The sequence below is a fragment of the Halichoerus grypus genome, chromosome 6, assembly GCF_964656455.1.
Source record: "Halichoerus grypus chromosome 6, mHalGry1.hap1.1, whole genome shotgun sequence".
NCBI classification, from domain to species: Eukaryota; Metazoa; Chordata; class Mammalia; order Carnivora; family Phocidae; genus Halichoerus; species Halichoerus grypus.
The window spans coordinates 109,496,267-109,517,911 of NC_135717.1; the positions used below are offsets into that span (position 1 = coordinate 109,496,267).

General features: G+C 34.9%; 1 protein-coding gene across 3 annotated transcripts in view; it reads right to left on the minus strand.

The window, feature by feature from the left end:
* Window positions 1-2,528: 2,528 nt before the first annotated feature.
* GXYLT1 (glucoside xylosyltransferase 1) overlaps window positions 2,529-21,645 on the minus strand; it is a 46,427-nt gene continuing 27,310 nt past the window's right edge. For all 3 annotated transcript variants that reach the window (XM_036065590.2, XM_036065589.2, XM_036065588.2), the window contains 3 exons: window positions 15,019-15,142; window positions 14,531-14,703; window positions 2,529-8,397 (listed from right to left, as the gene is read on the minus strand). In XM_036065590.2, the coding sequence (XP_035921483.1) occupies window positions 8,236-8,397; window positions 14,531-14,703; window positions 15,019-15,142 (459 nt within the window). In that variant the 3' untranslated portion in view covers window positions 2,529-8,235. The remainder of the gene's footprint in view (window positions 8,398-14,530; window positions 14,704-15,018; window positions 15,143-21,645) is intronic.

The window sequence follows — 21,645 nt, forward strand, 5'->3', positions numbered from 1 at the left end:
CCTCTGGCAACCACCAGTTTGTTATCTGTATTTAAGAGTATGGGTTTATTTTTCCTATTTTTGTTCATTTGTTATTTCTTAAATTCTACATATGAGTGAAATCATATGGTATTTTTCTTTCTCTGACTTATTTCACTTAGTATTATATCTTGTTCTATCCATGTTGCTGCAAATGGCAAGATCACATTCTTTTTCGTAGCTGAGCAATATTCTATTGTGTGTATGTATGTATACATATTTCTTCCATATATTTATAATCTATGTATCTCTACATACCACAACTTGTTTATCCATTTCTATAGACGGACATGCCGGGTTGCTTCCATATCTTAGCTATTGTAAATAATGCTGCAATAAATATAGGGGATCTTTTCAAATTAGTGTTCTCATCTTTTTTTTTTTGGTAAATACCCAAGTAGTGGGATTATTGAACCATATGGTAATTCTATTTTTAAATTTTTGAGGGACCTCCATACTATTCTCCACAGTGGCTACAACAGTTTGCATTCCCACCAACAGTGCACAAGGGTTCCTTTTTCTCCACATCCTCAACAACACTTATTTCTTGTGTTTTTTATTTTAGCCATTCTAAGAGGTGGACGGTGACATTTCATTATGGTCTTAACTTCCATTTTCATGATTAGTGATGTTGAGCATCTTTTCGTGTGTCTGTTTTTATCTGTATGTCTTTGGAAAAAATGTCTATTCTGCTCCTCTTCCTATTATTTAATTGGATTATTTGGTTCTTTGGTGTTGAGTTACTTAAGTTCTTTTTATATTTTGGACATCAACTCCTTATCGGATATATCACTTGCAAATTATCTTCTTCATCAGGTTGCCTTTTTGTTTTGTGATGGTTTCCTTCGCTGTGCAAAAGCTTTTTATTTTGGTATAGTCCCAGTAGTTTAATTTTGCTTTTGTTTCCCTTGCCTGAGGAGACATATCTAGAAAAATGTTTCTATAGCTGATGTCAAAGAGATTAATGTCAGGGCGCCTGGGTGGCTCAGTCATTGAACGTCTGCCTTCGGCTCATGTCATGATCCCAGGGTCCTGGGATCGAGCCCCGCATCAGGCTCCCTGCTCGGCGGGAAGCCTGCTTCTCCCTCTCCCACTCCCCCTGCTTGTGTTCCTGCTCTCGCTGTCAGGTGAATAAATAAAATCTTTAAAAAAAAAAAAGAAAAAGAGATCACTGTCTATGCTTTCTTCTGAAAGTTTTATGGTTTCATGCCTCACATTTAGGTCTTTGATCCATTTTATTTTTGTGTATGGTGTAAGAAATTGGTCATTTTCCCAACACCATTTGTTGAAGAGACTTTTTCCCCATTATATATTCTTGCCTCCTCGGTCATAAATTGACCATATAAATGTGGGTTTATTTCTGGGCTCTCTGTTCCATCCTGTGGATCTATGTGTCTATTTCTGTGCCAGCACCATACTGTTCTGATTACTACAACTTTGTCCTATGTCTTGAAATCTGAGATTGTGGTACCTCCAACTTGTTCTTCTTTCTCAAGATTGCTTTGAGTATTTGGGGTCTTTTGTGGTTCCATACAAATTTTAGGATTATGTGTTCTAGTTCTGTGAAAAATGCTGTTGGTATTTTAATAGGGATAGCATTACTTCACATACTTTTCTCTTCTGTATTATTTGAATTTTTGTTTCAATGGGGACATTTTATAACTTATAAAAGATTTAATTGAAAATATAAAGATTGCTAATAAGTATTTATTAATACATTTTTCATCATGAATTTAAAAGAACTGCTTCTTGGAAGCAGTCATCACCTCAGTAATCTTTTAAAACCCTTTATATTGTGACTAGAAAACCCACTGTATAAATAATAAAATATGTAAAACTGCCAAATGTGAGACCGTAACAATACAGAGAACTTTCAAACAAAATTACACCCTGGCACAGAAAAGGTGCTTGTCTCTAATCTGAAATGTGATCCTCCTGGAAATTATAAGAAATACTTGGGCCCGGAAATAATGTACGGCCTGTCGCCTACCCAGTAGCTATCTCCCAAGCTCCCAACCCTTCTACCTCACCAACTGTTCCCTTTCCTCCGAGCAGCCATTCTTCAAGGAGAAGCCATCTTTAAGTTTGGGGCAAATCTTCATGGTCTGACAATAAAAAAATTAAAAAAAAAAAAAAAAATCTTCATGGTCTGAGTAAACTGTTAGTTTTATTGCCTTTGCGAAGTGACTGTTTTAGGCACAGATACTATTATGGCTATGAGAGCAAGTAGAACCTTCCTCTTACAAAAAAGACATATTTCTGCCTCTGGTTGTGATTGCAATCTGGATGTTAGTGGTCACTCTGGGGCCATGTGGTGAGACCAAGCTCACGTGGTGAGAATGGTAATGGAAAAATAGACAGTACTTAACTTCCTGATGACATTGTTCAGCTGCAGAAATACCCACTCCAGAAACTGCCCACTGCCTAGGCTCCTGGTTATCAAGCATCCCAACCCTAAAGATTCCAAAATTGTTTTTGATTGCTAGAATAATTCAGATATGCCATTTGAAGAAATTAAACATTTATGGAGTACATATTTATTTAGCAACAGCAATACAGTTTCTCAAGAAAAAGATGACTTGAACTCCCCCAATACAGAACAAAGCAATTTCCATTATTCTCAGTTTACACCCAAATCTAGAATCTTATTCCCCTTTAATAAATTTTAAGATACACAAAATACTTGGAGGAAGATACCCAAATTATCCTAAAATCATAACATTTTAAGGTAAAAAGCAGTTTAAAGGTAGTAATTTCTACATGTCACAGTATACCAACATGCCTTCCTGCAGCTTTAGAACCATTACTACTGAAAATATTAATATATTTATGCAAAATGCCTGTGAAAAACTGAAACACTTGCAACTTTTCCAGTTTTTTACTTTGGGAAGAGGTACAAACCACGATCTCCTTCACAGATCTTTTGTTATAACATCCATCAAAAACCATTGGTCCAGCTCTCAAATACTGATGACAATGCATATTATGCATGTGGGTTCTGCTAAGTGTTGAATGGATGACATACTCTGTGGGTATACAACAAGCCCTGAATTGTATTTTTGCATAACATTCCAATATTCCCTGAAGAGATTTTATACAAAGTTGAAAACAGCTATTTGCCATCATAGTCAAAGTCAATTTACTTTTTAAATGGAATATAACACTGTTGCATTCTCTTCATGTTTTACAAGGAGTTGCTATGGTGTTATGTGTGTGAATATGCTCACAAATTCAGATTGTATATATAAACCAAACATAAGCAAAGGCTCCACATCAGTTCTTAAGTTTGATATTAAAATGCCTGACCACAGACCCTCCAAATAGCATTCACAGTATTGGTAGTTAAGAGAAATTTTCCTTTCTTTTTTTTTCCCCATTTTTTGAAAGGCACTTTTTTGTTTAAAAACCAAGTTTATGTAAATTCTAAAGAAATAATCCCGTTAGACATTTGGAATTACTGGTAGAAATGAGGTGACAATACATTGTTTTCCATTTAAAAGTAAATTCGACATTTATTTTAATCAATTTTAAATTGCCTAGTCCAACATGCTATTCCATATTCTTCTCATGGTTCTCTAATTCCTAGACATTTGAATTAACATCATATTCATTTTTAGTTTAAAAAAAAAACAAAAAACAGAACATTCCTGTGCCACCTCTTAGACTTAAGTTTATATAACTTGATTTTAGAAATCTGGTTTTCTGTTCAGTGAATTAGGAAACAGCAAACACTGAAACAACTTAGCCAGACTTTAAGAGGCAAAAAAGGGTTGCTTTGGCAATGTAAAAGGGATAACTGTTACAGTACAAATCATTAATCTACTTTTATTAAATATTAAAATGCAATAAGGCAATTGTTGTTTTAAGACACTTGAAAGTACATTTAATAAATGGGTAACTGGCCCCATACCTGACATATTGCACCACTACTATCCTTCTCTATTTACTCTAAGGAACCAAAAAAGGTATTTAAAAAAAAAACAACAGATCCATGATCTTTCTAAAACACTTCGAAGAGGTTCTGATTACTATTAAGGTATTTATTACTTACAATACAAATTTCTGAAAAGTATCTTTTCAGGCTTTTCCCTTCAATGCGTTTCTCCTGTCTCCTCATCTCTTGAATCCATTTATAACTGTTCCACTGAAAGTATGCCTACCAAGGAATCAACAGATGTGATTTACTGCCATTCGGGGGCGGGGGGCGGGGGGGTGGGGCAGTGATTTCCAAATCTGACTTCCTATCAGTATCATCTGGAAAACTGTTGTAACAGATTCCTGGGGCCCCTTCCAACCTAACTGAGCCGTCCCCTCCACCCTGGACTCCCCTGTGCATCCATGTGGTTAGTCTTGTATAATCCAACAACTGACTGGGATCCAGTCAAGAAATACAATGTTGAATCATTATCACTAAATTAGATCAGTGAGTAGAGTGACTGCAACAGGACTCTAGTACTGACGAATCAAAAGCAAAGTAGTTGTGCTGCCGCCTCCATGAAAGCCAGTACCTTCCTGACCCCGCAGGGCCTCACGAACTGAAAACAGAAGGCAGGCAGACAGGGGCACAGGGTGGGGGGCCTACAACTCAAAAAGTGACAGTTTCCACAGCATTTCTCTCCACCTCCACTTCTCGATTTTCCCACTCTCATTCCATCTTTTCTCTTACTCTGCCTTTTGCCATTCTCACTTTTATCCCCTTCTCTTTCCTCACTTTTCTCACTTTCTCTCTTTTCCTTCCCTTTTTTTTTTTGCTCATTCATTTATAATCACTCCTTTCTTCTCTGCTTTCTCTTCCTTAAAAACTCCTCCTTACATAATATAAGCAAATTCTTACTGGAGATATAATACATGTCAGAAAACATTCACCCTAAGGAAACAGAATGATCTGTATAGGAGGCAAAACAGAACTTCAACACTAATGCTTGTGTGTGGCATGTATTAGCCGTGTAGATTGCATTCAGATCCATTATCTCTGTTGAGTCATGTAACTTTCTGACTTACGACTTCTGAGACTCATGAGGTTGGAAGAGCATATCGATTGTTTACAAACCTAAGGCACAGAGAAGGTGAAAGGATATGCCTGAGGTCCCCATCCAAGAAAAGAATCCAGATATAATACACAGACTGGTTTTTTGCCATTATACCAGTAACATCTGACAGGAGGCGAAATGAAAGAGCAATGAGTAAGCGATAATATTATTTCAGGTTCTAAAGTGTCCAAAAGATAACTGGGTTACTTTATACATTATGAACTATTCTTCACAGGGGAAAAAAAAAAAAGTTATGTATTGCTTTAAAATGTAAATCACAATATATATTTTCTAAAGATTTCCAAGTTCTTTTAAGATGGCTATTTTATACAAATGAAGTATGACTACATTTTAAAGTCATTCCACTTTGGTAAATACTGTAGCCCAGAGATAGTTCTGAGGTCAGAATTGTTCTAATACGAAGACTCAAAGAATATATAATGTAATTTATATAACTGCATAGATATACTGTTTTATGAAAAGAAATATATTCTCTAAGTTGTTCTATAAATTTAACCTCATTAATGCTGAGACCGGCATTTCTTAAGAATTCTCATAGAAAAAGTTACCTTCTCTAAAGATAAATTCAGAAAACTCATTTTACTATTGTTATGGACTTTCTGTGATATCCTAAATTTTAGGTAAATATAGTCCCTAAGTAGAAAGTTTTCACCATATCCCAATTTATGGTAAAATGCCCAATTAGGTCAGGTCTGAATAAAACCAGACGAAAACCTTCTAACTGATCCACAATGTGGAGTGTGTGACAGTGTAAATAAGCCACAACATGAAACCAGAGATATACAGCCCAGTTGGATTAAATTATGACGACACACTACATAGCCCCAACCCACTTTATTAGAGCCAATGGGGCTGAGATTCTCTGTTCACTGAGGAAATTAAACCTAAGAAACTTACTAATAATATAAATTCATATCTTGCCAATAACCCCAATTCCTCTAATATTTCAGAATCACATTTATAATCTAACTGTGCCAAGAATTATGGTATCCTAACTTCAACTTGGCAAAACGATTCCCAGTATTTCCCAAACTAGCTGACATCAAAATCATCTGAGATGCTTATTAAAAATAGAATCATAAGATGACTTATTTTTGCACTCTAATCTAACATTGGAGACAATTAAGGAAATTTGCTTAGGAATGGATAGTAAATGAAGTCAGAGGAGGTATGATGTCATTGTAGTTACCAAAGCACTCATAGCAGTGAAATAACAGGCTATTCGGCATTTTCTTTAAGATATTTCAGCGAAGGGAAAAGGAATACATGACACAAATATGGTAAGATATTTAATGTTTAATCTGGGCGATGAGTACCACTGTACTGTTCTCTCTACTTTTATGTAGTTTTAAAATCTCTTCATTAAAAAAACATTTGCAGCCCCTATCCTAGACACAGCATCCAAGAAGTCTAAGGGGAAGCCCGGGGATCCATGCTCAACAAGCTCCCCACGAGAGTCTAATCTAGACAGGCAAAGTTCTTTCGGGGACCATTAGAAATGATCTTATATATACCCTCCAAACTTCAAAATTCTAGGATTCTAATTCTCTACTCAGTAAACTCAATTATCAGCACAGTTCACAAGTGCTTATATTCACCATGGCATTCTGCCAAGGACATACAGATTGTGTTCTCTAAACGCATCTGTTCAAAGAGTGCTGGGCTGGTTATCAACTTCTAATTTGCCTTTTTTTACACCTTCCTCTCTGTTTGCCCTGATTGAACTGCAAAAGACAGGGGACAACTGCACTGACCATGTCTTTCTGCATATGCCATGTCTCCACAGAGGACACTCTACCTTTATAAAGCCGATCACCACTTTTTTCACATAAGTTTTTTTTTTTCTTCATGATTTTTCCTTCTCTACTTAAGCATTAAGATACCAAAAAAGGAAAAAGAAGAATAACCACGTAGCACCTAACAAGATGAGATATCTGCCACAGCACAGTACATGCTAAGTACTCAATCTGTAGTCATGTTAGAGAGCAGTCAAGAACACTAAGAGAAGTAATATTTTTCTTATCTTTGAGATTAAAAAAAAGTCTTAAGTGATGTTCAAAAAAGGAAGATATGCATATTAACCCAATCAAAACTACTTTTTCTATACTCAGATATAACAATCTTCTTAGTCCAAATCATCCATGAACGTTGTCTAACTGACTTAAAGTAAGGCTCTCTACATTTGCTTCTTCAAAGTATCTTGTAAAGCCATTCTGAGGTAGAAGAAAAAAGTTTAAATCGACCACTTTTTTCTGCTTCATTGTAACTAAAATGACTGTTCACAGGAAGTATATAGCTTATGCCTTTTGGTCCATCACATTTTCCACAATCACGTAAGTATGCTAGTTAGGTTCTCACTTTATGATCAGCTACTTTTTGCTTCCAGAATGCCCAGTAAAGCTGAAAATTTTCATTTAAAGTGATGAAAATTTCCAAAAATATCTTTTTAACAATCTCAGATTTGAGTTTTGGCAACACAGGTTAACATACACAAATGAAAATACTACACTTCACAAACACACACAGACTAAAACTCCAACATTTTTACGGTTTTCCCACTTTCTTATATAGCTCAATTTTAAACATGCAGCTTACTTATAATCTAATTTTAAACATGATTGTCACAGGAATATTTTAAAACAGAGATGAAATGTATAAAGGCACACATCGATTGTCAATGGTTACATCGGTTACATCACATTGCTTTAGAAACAGAACCTGTTCTGTTCCTGTAAACTTTCTGTCACACATTTAAAGTGAGGTTAGTGCTGACATAAAATTATTGCTATACTCACAGTTTGAATGTTTTCACTGTGTATGAGGTACATTTTCTCCATCCATACACCCCTACTGTTCCTACTCACTTGAGAAGAGTCAACCAAAGTCTGTAGGCTACAAACCATTCAATAATATTTTCATCAATACTGTATTGACAGCAAATAACATTACAAAACATCAGGTATCAAAAATGTCTTCTTGCTGGAGTTCAAGACTTTAATTTATTCTTCATTACATGAATATATATACTCATTTAACTTCTTCAGGAGAAACAATTATTCTGAAGATGAATAATTCCTTCCTGAACACTTCATCCAAGACCATTCCTTCACACATGTCCTCTGATATTTTGTTGTTTTAATTCATTTGATTTAACAGTCACCAAGGATCACCTTTCCTTTGGTGGTCTATCATAACGATCTTGTATGCTTTTTGTTAGCTGTTTGATAAATATTTTGTAAATTTTTCCACAGTACGTATGGACTGTCTTTTGTAGTTCCAGTTCTAAAGGTTTTAGTAAGGAACGGATGTTGTCATCTTTAAAAGAACACTAGAGAAAAAAATAAAAAGACAAATATATATAAATATATGAAAATTCAATTATGCTCTAAACTTCCTCAATTTAATATTGATAACTTCCACTTAGTCTCACAAAAAGTACATATGCTGAACAAATATTTTCAATGAATTAAATGGATGTATGATCTCACATTAGTCACAGTAAATCACTGAGGGCATCAGGGAAAGTTTTTCAGAGAAGAGGTAATGGAGGCACGGCATTTCAAGCCAAGACAAGAACAGGTACAAGAGCAGAGAAGGCCCAGAGACAGCGACTGGTGTGAGATGATGACCAAAAGTTCTGAAGGTATGTATCTGAGAGACACTAAGGAAAGCCAAAACTCACTCTGATAATAGTGCTGAGGCTAGACTACAAAGAATTGAGAGAGAGGCATGCCGTGGGAGGAATGAATGCAAAATGACAGCGCAGTTCAGGGTTTCCCAAAGAGCCCTAACTATACAAAGCAGCCCCATGGGTAAATACATTTGGGAGCTGCTCCACATCATGCACTCTTCATGGGAACTCACACTGGCACATGAAAAGCTGTAAACAGTAAAATGAAAAATACATGTGTTGAATGTTGTTTGGCCCACCAGTTTCAAAATATATTTTGACCAGAGTCCTTTTTTACTGTAAAATATACAATATCCCAAGGAATACATTTTGAAAAATACTGTAGTAGCAGTTATTATAACTTGTGATTTTAGTGTTTACAACCAGCTATATTTTTTGATTTGGCATTTGCAACTAGGCATATTTTCAATTAGAAAGATAGATGGGGCTTAAAAATGGAATATTTTATGTGGAAGTTTAGAGTCAGTGAAAAATGCAAGCTCCTGAAGGAAATGCAGAACCTGACATCTCAGAGGGCTCAAATGACCTAAGGTGATCCCCAAGGTTCACTACCATGACACTGAGGGCGAGGAAAGCAAGTGCCACTTGAATTGCAATTAGTGAGTCTATGGGAAGCCACAGTCAATCTTTGGAGAACAGGATGAACTTAAAGGATAATTTGTAACATGGCTTTTATCAATGTAGAGATGTAAAGAGACGCTGAACCTCGGTAACTCTTCAAAAAGAAAACTATGAGCATTAACTGCATGAAACCATCATTCTTGGGATGATTTTTAAACCCAGTCACGTGCACTGAAGATAAATACTGTTTAGAAGATTAAAAATGAAAAGAGGAGAGGATGCTTAACTAGGAAGAATGTAATGGAAATAGTACTAACTGGCATGTAACTAACTGGGAGAAACTAATAAAAGCTGGATTGGTCTTTTGTTTGCTTGTTTTAAAGTGCTGTATATGGATACGCCTAAAATTTATTTGGGGTTAAGAAAAGCAGCCATGTTGAAAAAGAGCAGCCTTTATCAAGGTTTATCACCTTTATCAAGTAACACTGTCAAGTAACATCTCAATGCATACAAAAAACATCCTTGGACGACTGTGGTTGAGAGGCTAATAATAACGCGAAGACCAAACTATGACGTTTTTCTAAGCAATGAAAATAAAATGACAACATGGGTGACCAGGTGATGGGTATTAAGGAAGGCCACATGTTGGGATGAGCACTGGGTATTACATGCAACTCATGAATCGCTGAACACTACAACAAAAACTTACGATGTACTATATGTTGGCTAACTGAACATAATGAAAAATAAAAAAAAATTTTTTAAAGGAAAATGACATTACAAAGGTGTTTAAAAGTTAATTCCCAGAAATATGAAGTACCTGATATTCAGTTCATTCATTTTCATGTTATTTAAATCCCAGTGTTTGTGGTTAAAAAAAATTTTTTTTCATGGGGCGCCTGGCTGGCTCAGTAAGAGAAGCATGCGACTCCTGTTCTCGGGGTCATGAGTTCAAGCCCCATGTTCAGTGTAGAGATTACTTAAGTAAATGAGTAATTAAAAAAAATTTTTTTTTCTTCCCTAAGTATTTTGAAGAAGACTTTTCTAAAATAAAAACAGTGCCCCGTGAATTAGAGCTCTTTTAGTCCACCATATAACACAACTAATTTGACCTTTCAGGGAAAAGATGATAAATTACCAAAACTGCCACCCATATAAATAGAGCCTGAGGTCATGGCACATCTGCCTTTCACATCATCTGCAGCACTGCAGAGCTGTGCAGGACGTAACCTGCATCTAGGTGTTCCCCTTCCCAGAGCCCACATGTGGCCTCACCTGACTGGAGGCCTTTTTCCACTTTCCACACTGTATGCTGTGCCTGACTCATTTTCACTTTTCCTTCTCTGCCTTTATTACAATATATTGTTATATAATTGTTCTACTTCATTATTAGTTATTGTTCTTAATCTCTTATGTGTCTAATTTATAAACTAAACTTTATCAGAGATATGTATGTATAGGAAAAAAACACAGTATATATAGAGTTCAGTACTATCTGTACTGAAGACATCCCCTGGGGGGCTTGGAACGTATCCCCCATGGACAAGGTGGATGACCATAGACAGAAGGGAAACACTCAGGACCACTCCCTTGTGAAGACAGTTAGGCAAATATAAGCAGGATGTGAAGTAAATCAAAGTTAACACAGAACCACCAAGAAATGTAATTCAGAATGAAATACGTGAAGCAGAAAATACCTTACAGAGCAATAAAATGTTTTGTTCCCATTTTGTATTTGCAATTTTTAATCTTAATATTTTTATTCACTCTACAACTAATATTTAACAAATATGTATGGACCATAAAACCTGATTTGCTGGAAGATACAGCCATGCATTTACATTTTAAAGATGGTTCATATCCTTTATAATTCATATTGTTCATTGCATTCAATGGCAATGACTAAGCTTCTGTCTGAAACTTGCATAAATACTCTTGTGTGAATACATTGCTTTTAAAAATTACACTTCTCATTGAATTATAGATAAGGGAAGATAAAAACACTAACCAAGAGCACCATAAAAGACTGATTAACTTAAGTTGAAAAATGGAAAGATACAGCTATAATTAATACAGATTCAAAACAAATACAAATAATCAGTTCAGTATTTGAAGTCATTTTAAAAGATTTATTTTTTTAAATCAAGTGTAATTAGTCAGCTTAAAACCATTACTCAGCTTTTTAAAGGTATATATTTACCAAAGATCAAAGAAAAGATCAAATAAAACTAGTGAAATTTAATTCCTTAATAATGGATTTTCTTAATGCTCAAAGGAAACAAAGAAATCATATTTTTATAAGAATATATTTCTTTTCTCTTCTGCAGTCTCAGAACCCCAAAAGTACTTTTCTTCATTTTTATCACCTTTTGACAACACATGATAAAGCATTAATATACAAAATTGATTTCTGGGGGCATGTAAGATCTGCTACATTAAATGAATATCAACACTAAATTTTAGAATTCTTCAGTGAGTGTAGCTATATCATGATAAACTGATTATACAGAAACTTTATCTATCAAGTTTACAGGAGAAGAAACTTAGCAAATAACATATAAAATGAGAGCCTACAATGCCATTAGCACTCTGCCTACCACCAAGTTTGAGAAACACTGATTTCCAGGAAAAAACTTGAATTCCTTATCATTGCAGATCATCACCTTGATGCAGCATATCATCACCACATTGATCCCAGCCCAGCCACTGCCTCATCACCCAGCACTCCACTCCAACTGAACAGCTCCACACCTGACCTCTCTCCATGGACTTTTCATGAAAAAAGTGTTTTTTTGTGTTAAAACCCCTGAGCCTTTTTCTCAGGCAGTACTCTGCCCAGATAGACCCTGCTCCTGGAAAACTCTTCCTCATTCAAGACCCACTTCAAAGGCCTCCTCTGAGGGAGGCACAAGGCTTCCTCGGGCCCTTCAAGGCAAACAAAGTTCTTATACTCTCTTATGGTTCCAGTACAGTCTCTGTCACAATGGATTACAGTTAAGTATTTTCATCCTCATTCCTATATATGAGGCTACTACAGTCATTAGCAATAAAAAGAATAAGAATCTAAAAAACAGAGGCAAGCAGCTCTTCTCCTGACCCCCACACTTAAACCAAACTAGCACTCCTATTATTTACTTATGTTCTGTCTTCACATCCCCATAAGATTAGGCACAGTCTAGCAGAACAAAGAGTACATCTGCATGAGAGATAAGTGGTCACATATACTTCTCCCCAGGTATCAGTGAATTAACTGCATAGACAGGAAGATATAGTTCATTAAGCAAAATCATAGATCCAATCTTCATCTGGACTTGCCCCAAGTTTTGGTCCCCAACATATTCACGGAGACATGGTTTATGATTCAAACTAGAGATATGTAAAGTACAGTCATCTCTCCCTGTCAACCCACCTTAATCACATAAAAGAGGATAGCAAGAACAAGAAAAAAAAAAAAAGAAGAAGAAGAAGATATCTGGGGCAAGGGTGGGAAAGGGGCAGTAATAGTTTTCTCAAACTCAATATAAAGCAGATGCTTAAAAAAGGAAACCCCATTTACAAAGGCAACAAAGAAGATAAAATACCTAAGCATCAACTTAAGATATGTTCAAAATCTGAATGAAGAAATCTATGAAACATTCCTGAAAGAACAAATGGAAAGATAGTCCTTGCTCTCGATTAAGATGTCTCAACACCATCAAAACGTCAGCAGCTCCTAAGTTAATATAAGAAACTGATTCGCTCCCAATAAAAATACAGGTTTTTGAGTTAATGAGTTAATATTTGTTTTTTGAGTTAAATGAGTTAATATTTGTGGAAAAATAAATATGCAATAGCTAGGAAAACACTGAGAACAGGCTCTGAAGAGGGAGTAACCCCCCAGATACTGAAACACAGTACAACGCCTTTATAACTAAAACAGTGCAGCATTAGTGCACATTAGACAAACCAGTGGAACAAAAGAGAAAATTCAGAAATTACAAATGGAACTTTAGTATATGATAAGGTCAGTATCTCAAATCTTTGGGTTAAAGACAGACTTTTAAATAATGGGTGTTCTTTTCGAGTGCATGTTGAACATTCTCCAGAAGAGATCACATACTGGGTCACAAATCAGCCCTCAACAAGTATAAAAAGATCGAGATCATTCCACGCATATTTTCAGACCACAACGCATGAAACTTGAAGTCAACCAAAATAACCCAAAATAATGAAGGGAATATGTCAGATGGGCACACGACTTTGGCAAAAGGGATTCCAATGGCCAAATTGGAAACAACTTAGGCATCAACACAAATAATACATTATAAATCATCGAAAAAAAACACCTATCAATGATTTCTTACTAATAATGTATCAGTCAATAAACAGGTAAAAGGGGATGGTTCTTCCTTACAGGAGAATGCTGAGTGCCAAAGTTGTACGGAGAAGGAGAACTAGGGCTGGACAATCCTCAATTTGCAACTACCATAGTAAAGATTGGTTTAAACAAGAACCAACAATGGATGCTAAATGTAGCATAGAAATTTTGATGAGAAGGTATTTACATGATTTTAAAGAGTCTCCCCACAGACTGCTTACAAGAGGAAAAACAACTACACAGTGGAGAAACTGAACATTTTGAGTGAGTGATCAAAAGCAGCATCGCCAACGAAAGGCAGGTAGACAAAGGTGACTGTGAATGGGATACCCTGAGAAGCTCACACTGCTTACACAGTACTTTGACCAGGAGGGCATACGCTGAACCTAATCATAAGGAAACATCAGACAAGGCAATATGAAGAACATTCTAATAAGAAAAAAAGGTAAAGAGGCTCTATTCTCCAAAAACGCCAATGTCATAAAAGACAAAAACTGAGAAACTGTTCTATATTGAAAGAGAATACACATGAAAGTACTGTATCAATACGAAATTTCCTGAGTTTGATACCTGTACTGTGGTTTATAAGAGAATGTCCCTGTTCTTAGTGAAAACACATTAAAATCTTTAAGGAGTAAAAGAGCATGATGTGTGCAACTTACATTCAGATGGTTCAGAACAAAACCTGTCTATACTGAAAGGGAACCAATGGTAAAGCAAATAAGGTAAAATGTTAATAACTAATGAACATGAGTAAATGATATGGAAATTCTTTGTATATTCTTGCAAATTCTCTAAGTTTGTAAGAATTTCAACACAGAAAGTCAAAAAAAAACAAAAACACATTCTTACATTTCTCAGTGCTTCATAAATGGCTCTAAATGCTGGTTGCTTATCATCATGGTAAACACCTCTGTTCCCATGAAGAATAAAGATTCCTTCTTCTTCTGCTTCCTGGCAATTGCTTCCATATATACAATGATCTGGTCGATAATTCCATTGACACGGAAAAACAAAAAGGCTTTCTATGTGAAGAAAAATAAAACAATGAAGCAAATAACCCCAATTCCATACAATTAACATTCTGCAAAGATTTTAGTTTAAAAACACAGCTCTTATAGGAGAAGATTTAAAACAGTGAAAAATGTTTGGCATTTAGATCCTTTCCTACAAAAACAATATTAAGAAAAGTTCAAAAAAAAAGTTTTACTCTGTCTTAAACATAGTGATAATCATTAATATAAGCCAAAATCAAATAATTGCATTTCTTCATTTTTGACTAAATATTATCTATGATTTTTTTTACAAATGCAAAGAATAAAAGGAATTTAAATGATTACCTGGATTATGAAAAAAGATGATATTCAACAGATCTTGATCCCCCCATGTGATGTTAAGTTTGTATTTTTTAAGCAATGGCATAAGTATATCTCCCCATCGCAGCCGTACAGTTGTCATGTCATTCTGTTGGTAAATACATTAAGAAGATCCTCAGGCTTCCATGTTTAATATGGCAGCACAATGACAGTTCCCCATTCTTCCCTTAGCATCACAGAGCACCAAGAAGAAATGCAAACTTCTTCTGTTATAAAACCAAGTGACTAACGTGAACCTAAATGTGAGTAGGGTTGTCCATTTGGGAATAGTAAAGATAATAAAAGAAGGTATCTGAAGCTACAATGTAGAAGTGATAAAACTAGTAAGTCAGGAAAGATTGGGAAAGAGAAAGTAGGTGATAGTTTAAAGTATGATGACTGTGTCCTCGTCCTAAAATGCAGATAGTTTTAGTACCTATGTCATATGCCTAGACATAGTACCTAGGTCTATATCACAGTTATTATGGGTTCAATCCGTTAACATATAAATAAAAAGTACTTAGAGAGTACTTGGCACATGACACATCTCAGTGTTAGCTATTATTGTTACCAGGATCACTATCACTCTTAGACTGATTTGTTAATCTTTTATAATTGACATTTCAAAGAGATCAATCTGAAACTGGTAAATCAAAAACAGTGAATTTCATCAGGTGCCTTTTCAGCTTCTATAAAGTTGCTCGCAGCTCATTATTTTAAAAAACACAAAGTCAAATACCCAAGGAAACAACAGAGTTGAAAGAGAGCTCTAGATCTTGTGAATGTGGGTGAGAATCAGTGGAGCTGAATACTAAGCCTTTTCAATTCATTTGACTCTTAAACTCTTCAGACTTAGCCCAATATTCCTCAAAGTACAGTTTTCAGTGTGCACAACAGTGAATTTTTAAAGTCCTTCACAATATTAAGTACAGAAATTAAGAGTAACATTCAGAAACCTTTATAGCAACTCAACAGAATTTTAGGTCTATTTAATCTAATACTTTTCTAGTAACTTACATCATTTTTACAAAAGTATTGGCTCATGAAAAATTGTACATTTAAAAAACAAAATTGGTCCTCCATACACAGTTTGAAAGACATTGTGATAAGCTATTCTAGGATATATAATAAAAACAATGGGGGTAAAAACAATCTATCCTTTAAGAAAGAGAAAGAAAAGCCAGAATTCCTAAGGGAAAAAGCTATATATTTAAACTAAATATTATCTGCTATAACTGTATTAACCTTGTGTGAAGTTTTCAGAACACAGTAAACACAATAATTATAAAATAATCAGAAATTCCCCCAAAACAATCTGGAAAATGACTGAAAGAAGTCTTACTTAAGGAAAAAATAAGAAAATACTTTATTGAAAGGACAACTCCGAAATAAGTCATTTAGCATGTTAACTAAATATTCTTAGCATCTGAAAAGGAAACTGAATTGTACAAGAACAAAGACTAGCAACACATTCAATAGACAGGGCTGGTGGACACCTTGTACCATGCCATGTTCAAATCTTCATTGGATTCTTTCCATTCAAATATAATAAATATATATAAATATATAAATATATATATATATGAAGAAATATACCTATTCAAAGAAAAAAATCAGTGAAAGATCAAATTACAAGGTCCAGCACAGTCTTAGGGAAAAAAAAAAGAAAACAGATGTTGGCAAGGATGTGAAGAAAGGGGAACCCTCTTACACTGTTGGTGGAAATGCAAACTGATGCAGCCACTCTGGAAAACAGTATGGAGGTTCCTCAAAAAGTTAAAAATAGAACTACCCTATGATCCAGCAATTGCACTACTAGGTATTTACCCAAAGGATACAAAAAGTGATTCAAAGGGGCACATGCACCCCAATGTTTATAGCAGCAGTGTCCACAACAGCCAAACTATGGAAGAGCCCAGATGTCCATCGACAAATGAATGGATAAAGATGTGGCATACACACACACACACACACACTCACAGGAATATTACTCAGCCATCAAAAAGAATGAGATCTTGCCATGTGCAAAAATTTGGATGGAACTAGAGGGTATTATGCTAGCGAAATAAGTCAGTCAGAGAAAGACAAATACCATATGATTTCACTCATATGTGAAATTTAAGAAACAAAACAGATGAACATACGGGAGGGGGAAAAAAAGAAAAAAGAGAGAGGGAGACAAACCATAAGAGACTTAACTATAGGGAACAAACTGAGGGTTGCTGGAGGGGAGGGGGGTGGGGGGATGGAGTAACTGGGTGATGGGCATTAAGGAGGGCACTTGATGTAGTGAGCACTAGGTATTATATGCAACTGATGAATCACTAAATTCTACCCCTGAAACTAATAATACACTATATGTTAACTAAATTCAATTTAAATAAAAATTTTGTTAAAAAAAAGAGGCATGACATATAAAAGGAGTTCAGGTTATAGAAAAAAATTTTAAAGTAGAGAAATGGTCAAGGGGTATGGACAAACAGCCATTCACAAAGGAGGAAACAAATGGCCAAAAATTAAATGAAAATATAATTTTCCACACTAGTAGTACAGTCAGTAAAGTATAAGCTAAAATATGAGATATTTCCAGCCATATAACTACATGCTCATACTAGTACACACAAACAATAAAACCAAATCATCCATTCTCTGCTATCTCATATACACATTAAAAATATGATAGACTATGTACTGACATAAAAATGAGTCAATTATATGTTTACTAAGTAAAAAAGGCAAACTGAAGATGTATAAAAGGCATAAAAAGATGTAAGTGTTTATGTACATCTGTTTCAAAACACATTTTTTAATGTGTCTGAAAAATATATAGCAAAGTTTATAATATCATTTGGGCAAAGAAATGAAACTGGGAAGAATGGTATATAAGGGGAGACTTTTCTTTTTATTCTACATACAATGAATTATTTAAATTTTTATAAGCCTGATTTCATTTTGCAATTTATAAATTTTTTTTAAGTTTATTCATTTATTTAAGTAATCTCTATACCCAATGTGGAGCTTGAACTCACAACTCCAATATCAAGAGTCACATGCTCCTCTGAGTCAGCCAGGTGCCCCTCATTTTGTAATTTTTAAAAAGAAAAATGTAGTTCTAATTTACTAATTTTAGCCAACCTACCACCAAAATGTGCACATATTAAGATCAATTAATCTCATTTCAGAATAATGTATGCTTTTGAAAATACTTACCATTATGAGTCTATCTTATATATAAATATAAAACTGATAGCTGGCTATTCACAGCATGTTCCAACAGTGCTAGAAACTGGGAACTCATCAATTCCCAAAGATCAGTTACTGCACTAATCTCTGAAGAGTTCTACCCTTGTTAGTAAGATGTTCAGATACTCTGTTCTCATAAGCTATATATATATATATATATATATGTATATATATATATAATAGAATGAAAGTTCTCCATCACATACCTTTTACAAATATGTAAAAATAACCATCATGTCTACTTCATGGATGTGGAAATGTTCTCTTTCCAATATTTTTTAATAACTCACTAATGGCCCAGTTTCTAAAACTTTCATCTATCCTCTGTCAGGAACCTATTAAGTTGCTACTTTATGTCATACCCCATTCTATTTTTTTTTAAGATTTTATTTATTTGACAGAGAGAGAGACAGCAAGAGAGGGAACACAATCAGAGGGGAGTGGGAGAAGGAGAAGCAGGCCTCCCATTGAGCAGAGAGTCAGATGCAGGGCTCGATCCCAGGATCCTGGGATCATGATCTGAGCCGAAGGCAAACGCTTAACAACTGAGCCACCCAGGCGCCCCTCATACCCCATTCTAAATATTCCCAATACAAAGTTGTACAAAACACACATCCTGCCCTCAGTAGGTGGAGAAACCAAAGACTACTTTACAAATTAATATATGGCAGGATGTGAACACAGTACAGCAAATATACAAGAAAAAGATTCTCAAGATGCCTTATTTGGGGGCACCTGGCTGGCTTAGTCAGTAGAGCATGTGACTCTTGATCTCAGGGTTGTGGGTTTGAGCCCCACATTGAGAATACTTAAAAAGTAAGTAAAAACAAAAAACAAATTTTTTTAAAGATGCCTTATTTATATTCTTTGGTTTTCCCTAATAGAAAAAGGCTAAGAAATATCCTAATAGGGATTCAATACTGCAAATATAATCATAACACAAAATACAAAGCAATAGCTTAACTACTTTATCATTATCTACCAAGCATAATGAGAAACAAAAAAGCAGAATTTTTACTATTTTAATTTTTAATGCATATAATACATTAGTTTGGAAATGAACAGTAATGAATGGTAGGGACTGGGTGACAGCAAAGCAAATTAAGAATTTAAAATATGGCCATTATCTTAAATGGGTAGTCTTACAGCTTTTCATGCAATAAGTACCATGGAGCAACATTCGCAGATGTGTAGGGAACAGTTTAGAAAGTTAGTATAAGTAATCAGTATAAGTAAACAGTTTAGAAAGTTAGTATAAGTAATCACTAGACCCAGAAACTGTAGAATTAGTAGGAAAAAACAATGCAATGTTTGCTACAGATACAGTCTGGAAAACAACCAGGAAAAACAAACATATGAAAAAAGGAAACAAAAATAAATTTTATAGAAACATATTAGCAATCATAAATACAGTAATATTTGAAAACAAAGCAAATCTGTGTTGTTCCCACTGGGCAACACAGGGATGGTAGGCTGAAGTAAACTGCACCTACTGAATTAATGTATTAATGTAATTAATGTATAATCATGTGTCTCATAGTCTTCTTCATTAAGTCTATTATACACAGATGAAAACAAAGTTTGAAGGGCGCCTGGGTGGCTCAGTCGTTAAGCGTCTGCCTTCAGCTCAGGTCATGATCCCAGGATCCTAGGATCGAGCCCCACATCGAGCCCCACATCGGGCTCCCTGCTCGGCAGGAAGCCTGCTTCTCCCTCTCCCACTCCCCCTGCTTGTGTTCCTGCTCTCGCTATCTCTGTCAAATAAATAAAATCTTTAAAAAAAAGAAAAAAGAAAGAAAAAGTTTGAAAGTTTAGAAATGATTTCAACTCCTGTATCTACAGTTCTAGTTGATTTTAGAACATGCCATGACAAAAAAAAAGGGGGGGGGGGACGTTGAAAGTATTTAGGAGTGACATTTAAATAAGTAAAAGACAATCATAGATTTGAACTGGAGAGTTGTAATTTTGAAATGTTTAAAAAATAATGGTGTTTACTAAATTATCTCTAAGGTTCTTTGCAATAGTAAGCTTCTCATAATTCTATGAATTTCAAATGAAGAGTTACTGAGAAGTCGTATTATTCCTTAGCAGGTAATCTTATAGCACCATCTTCTGGTATAACATTACTGTGCATAAGCTAACAATCAGAATAGGAGGAACTCATGGTATTATGCCTGTTTTATTTAGTACAACTTTATGGTACGTGAAATTTTAAAACTTAAGCTATATTAACAAATCAGGTAGCTGAAGAAATGTTCACTGTTAAGCAAGAGCACAGGTTACACTAGCGTTGTTAAAGCATTCAACTGTGGGAGACAAAACTGAAATGAAATCAAGATTTCAAAAAGGTTCAGAAAATGAGAAGGCTAAAAACAACAACAAAAAAACTAAGTTTACTAGATCTACAGAAAAAAGAACGATGGGTACAAACAGTCCTAAGATTGAAATGTCGAGGCATGGGCATGGCTGCAAGCAGTTCTGCTGCACACACCAAAGATGAATCAAGGAAACAACTCTAAATGAGGCCAAAATTTAAATAAGACACACAAAAAGGAGTAATAAATAATGGTGTGAAGTCTGGTCTACCAGAAGCCATAAGAAAAACATCTGACAAATATATATGCATACATACACATATACATATTTTCTCATATCATAAAAGACATAATATTCCTTAATGTTTAATATAGCCCCAACCAGATGCAAAGGGATAAACAGCACGTCTATATGGGTATTTCAGAAGTCACTGTATTGAGCTAACATTTAAGTGCTTACTATGTGCCATGCTCTGCACTAAGCATTTTATTTTTATTTTTATTTTTAATTCCAGTATAATTATCATACAATGTTATGTTAGTTTCAAGCATTCAATATAGTGATTCAACAATTCCATACATTACTCAGTGCTCATCATAAGTGTGCTCTTTAATCCCCATCACCTATTCCACATTATCTCCCCTCCCACCACCCCTCTGGTAATCATCAGTTTGTTCTCTATAGTCAAGAGTCTGTCTCTTGGTTTGTCTTTTTTCTTTGTTCATTTGTTTTGTTTCTTAAATTCCATATAGAGTGAAATCACATGGTACTTGTCTTTCTCTGAATTATTTCACTTAGCATTATACTCTCTAGATCACCCATGTTATTGCAAATGGCAATATTTCATTCCTTTTTATGGTTGAGTTACATTCCATTGTGTGTATGTGTATGTGTCTGTGTGTATGTATATGTATGTATATACACATACATATACACACATATATAAAGTATATATATATATATATATATATATACACACACACACACATACACACACATCTTCTTTATCCATTCATTTATCAATGGACACTTGGGTTGCTTGCTTCCATAATT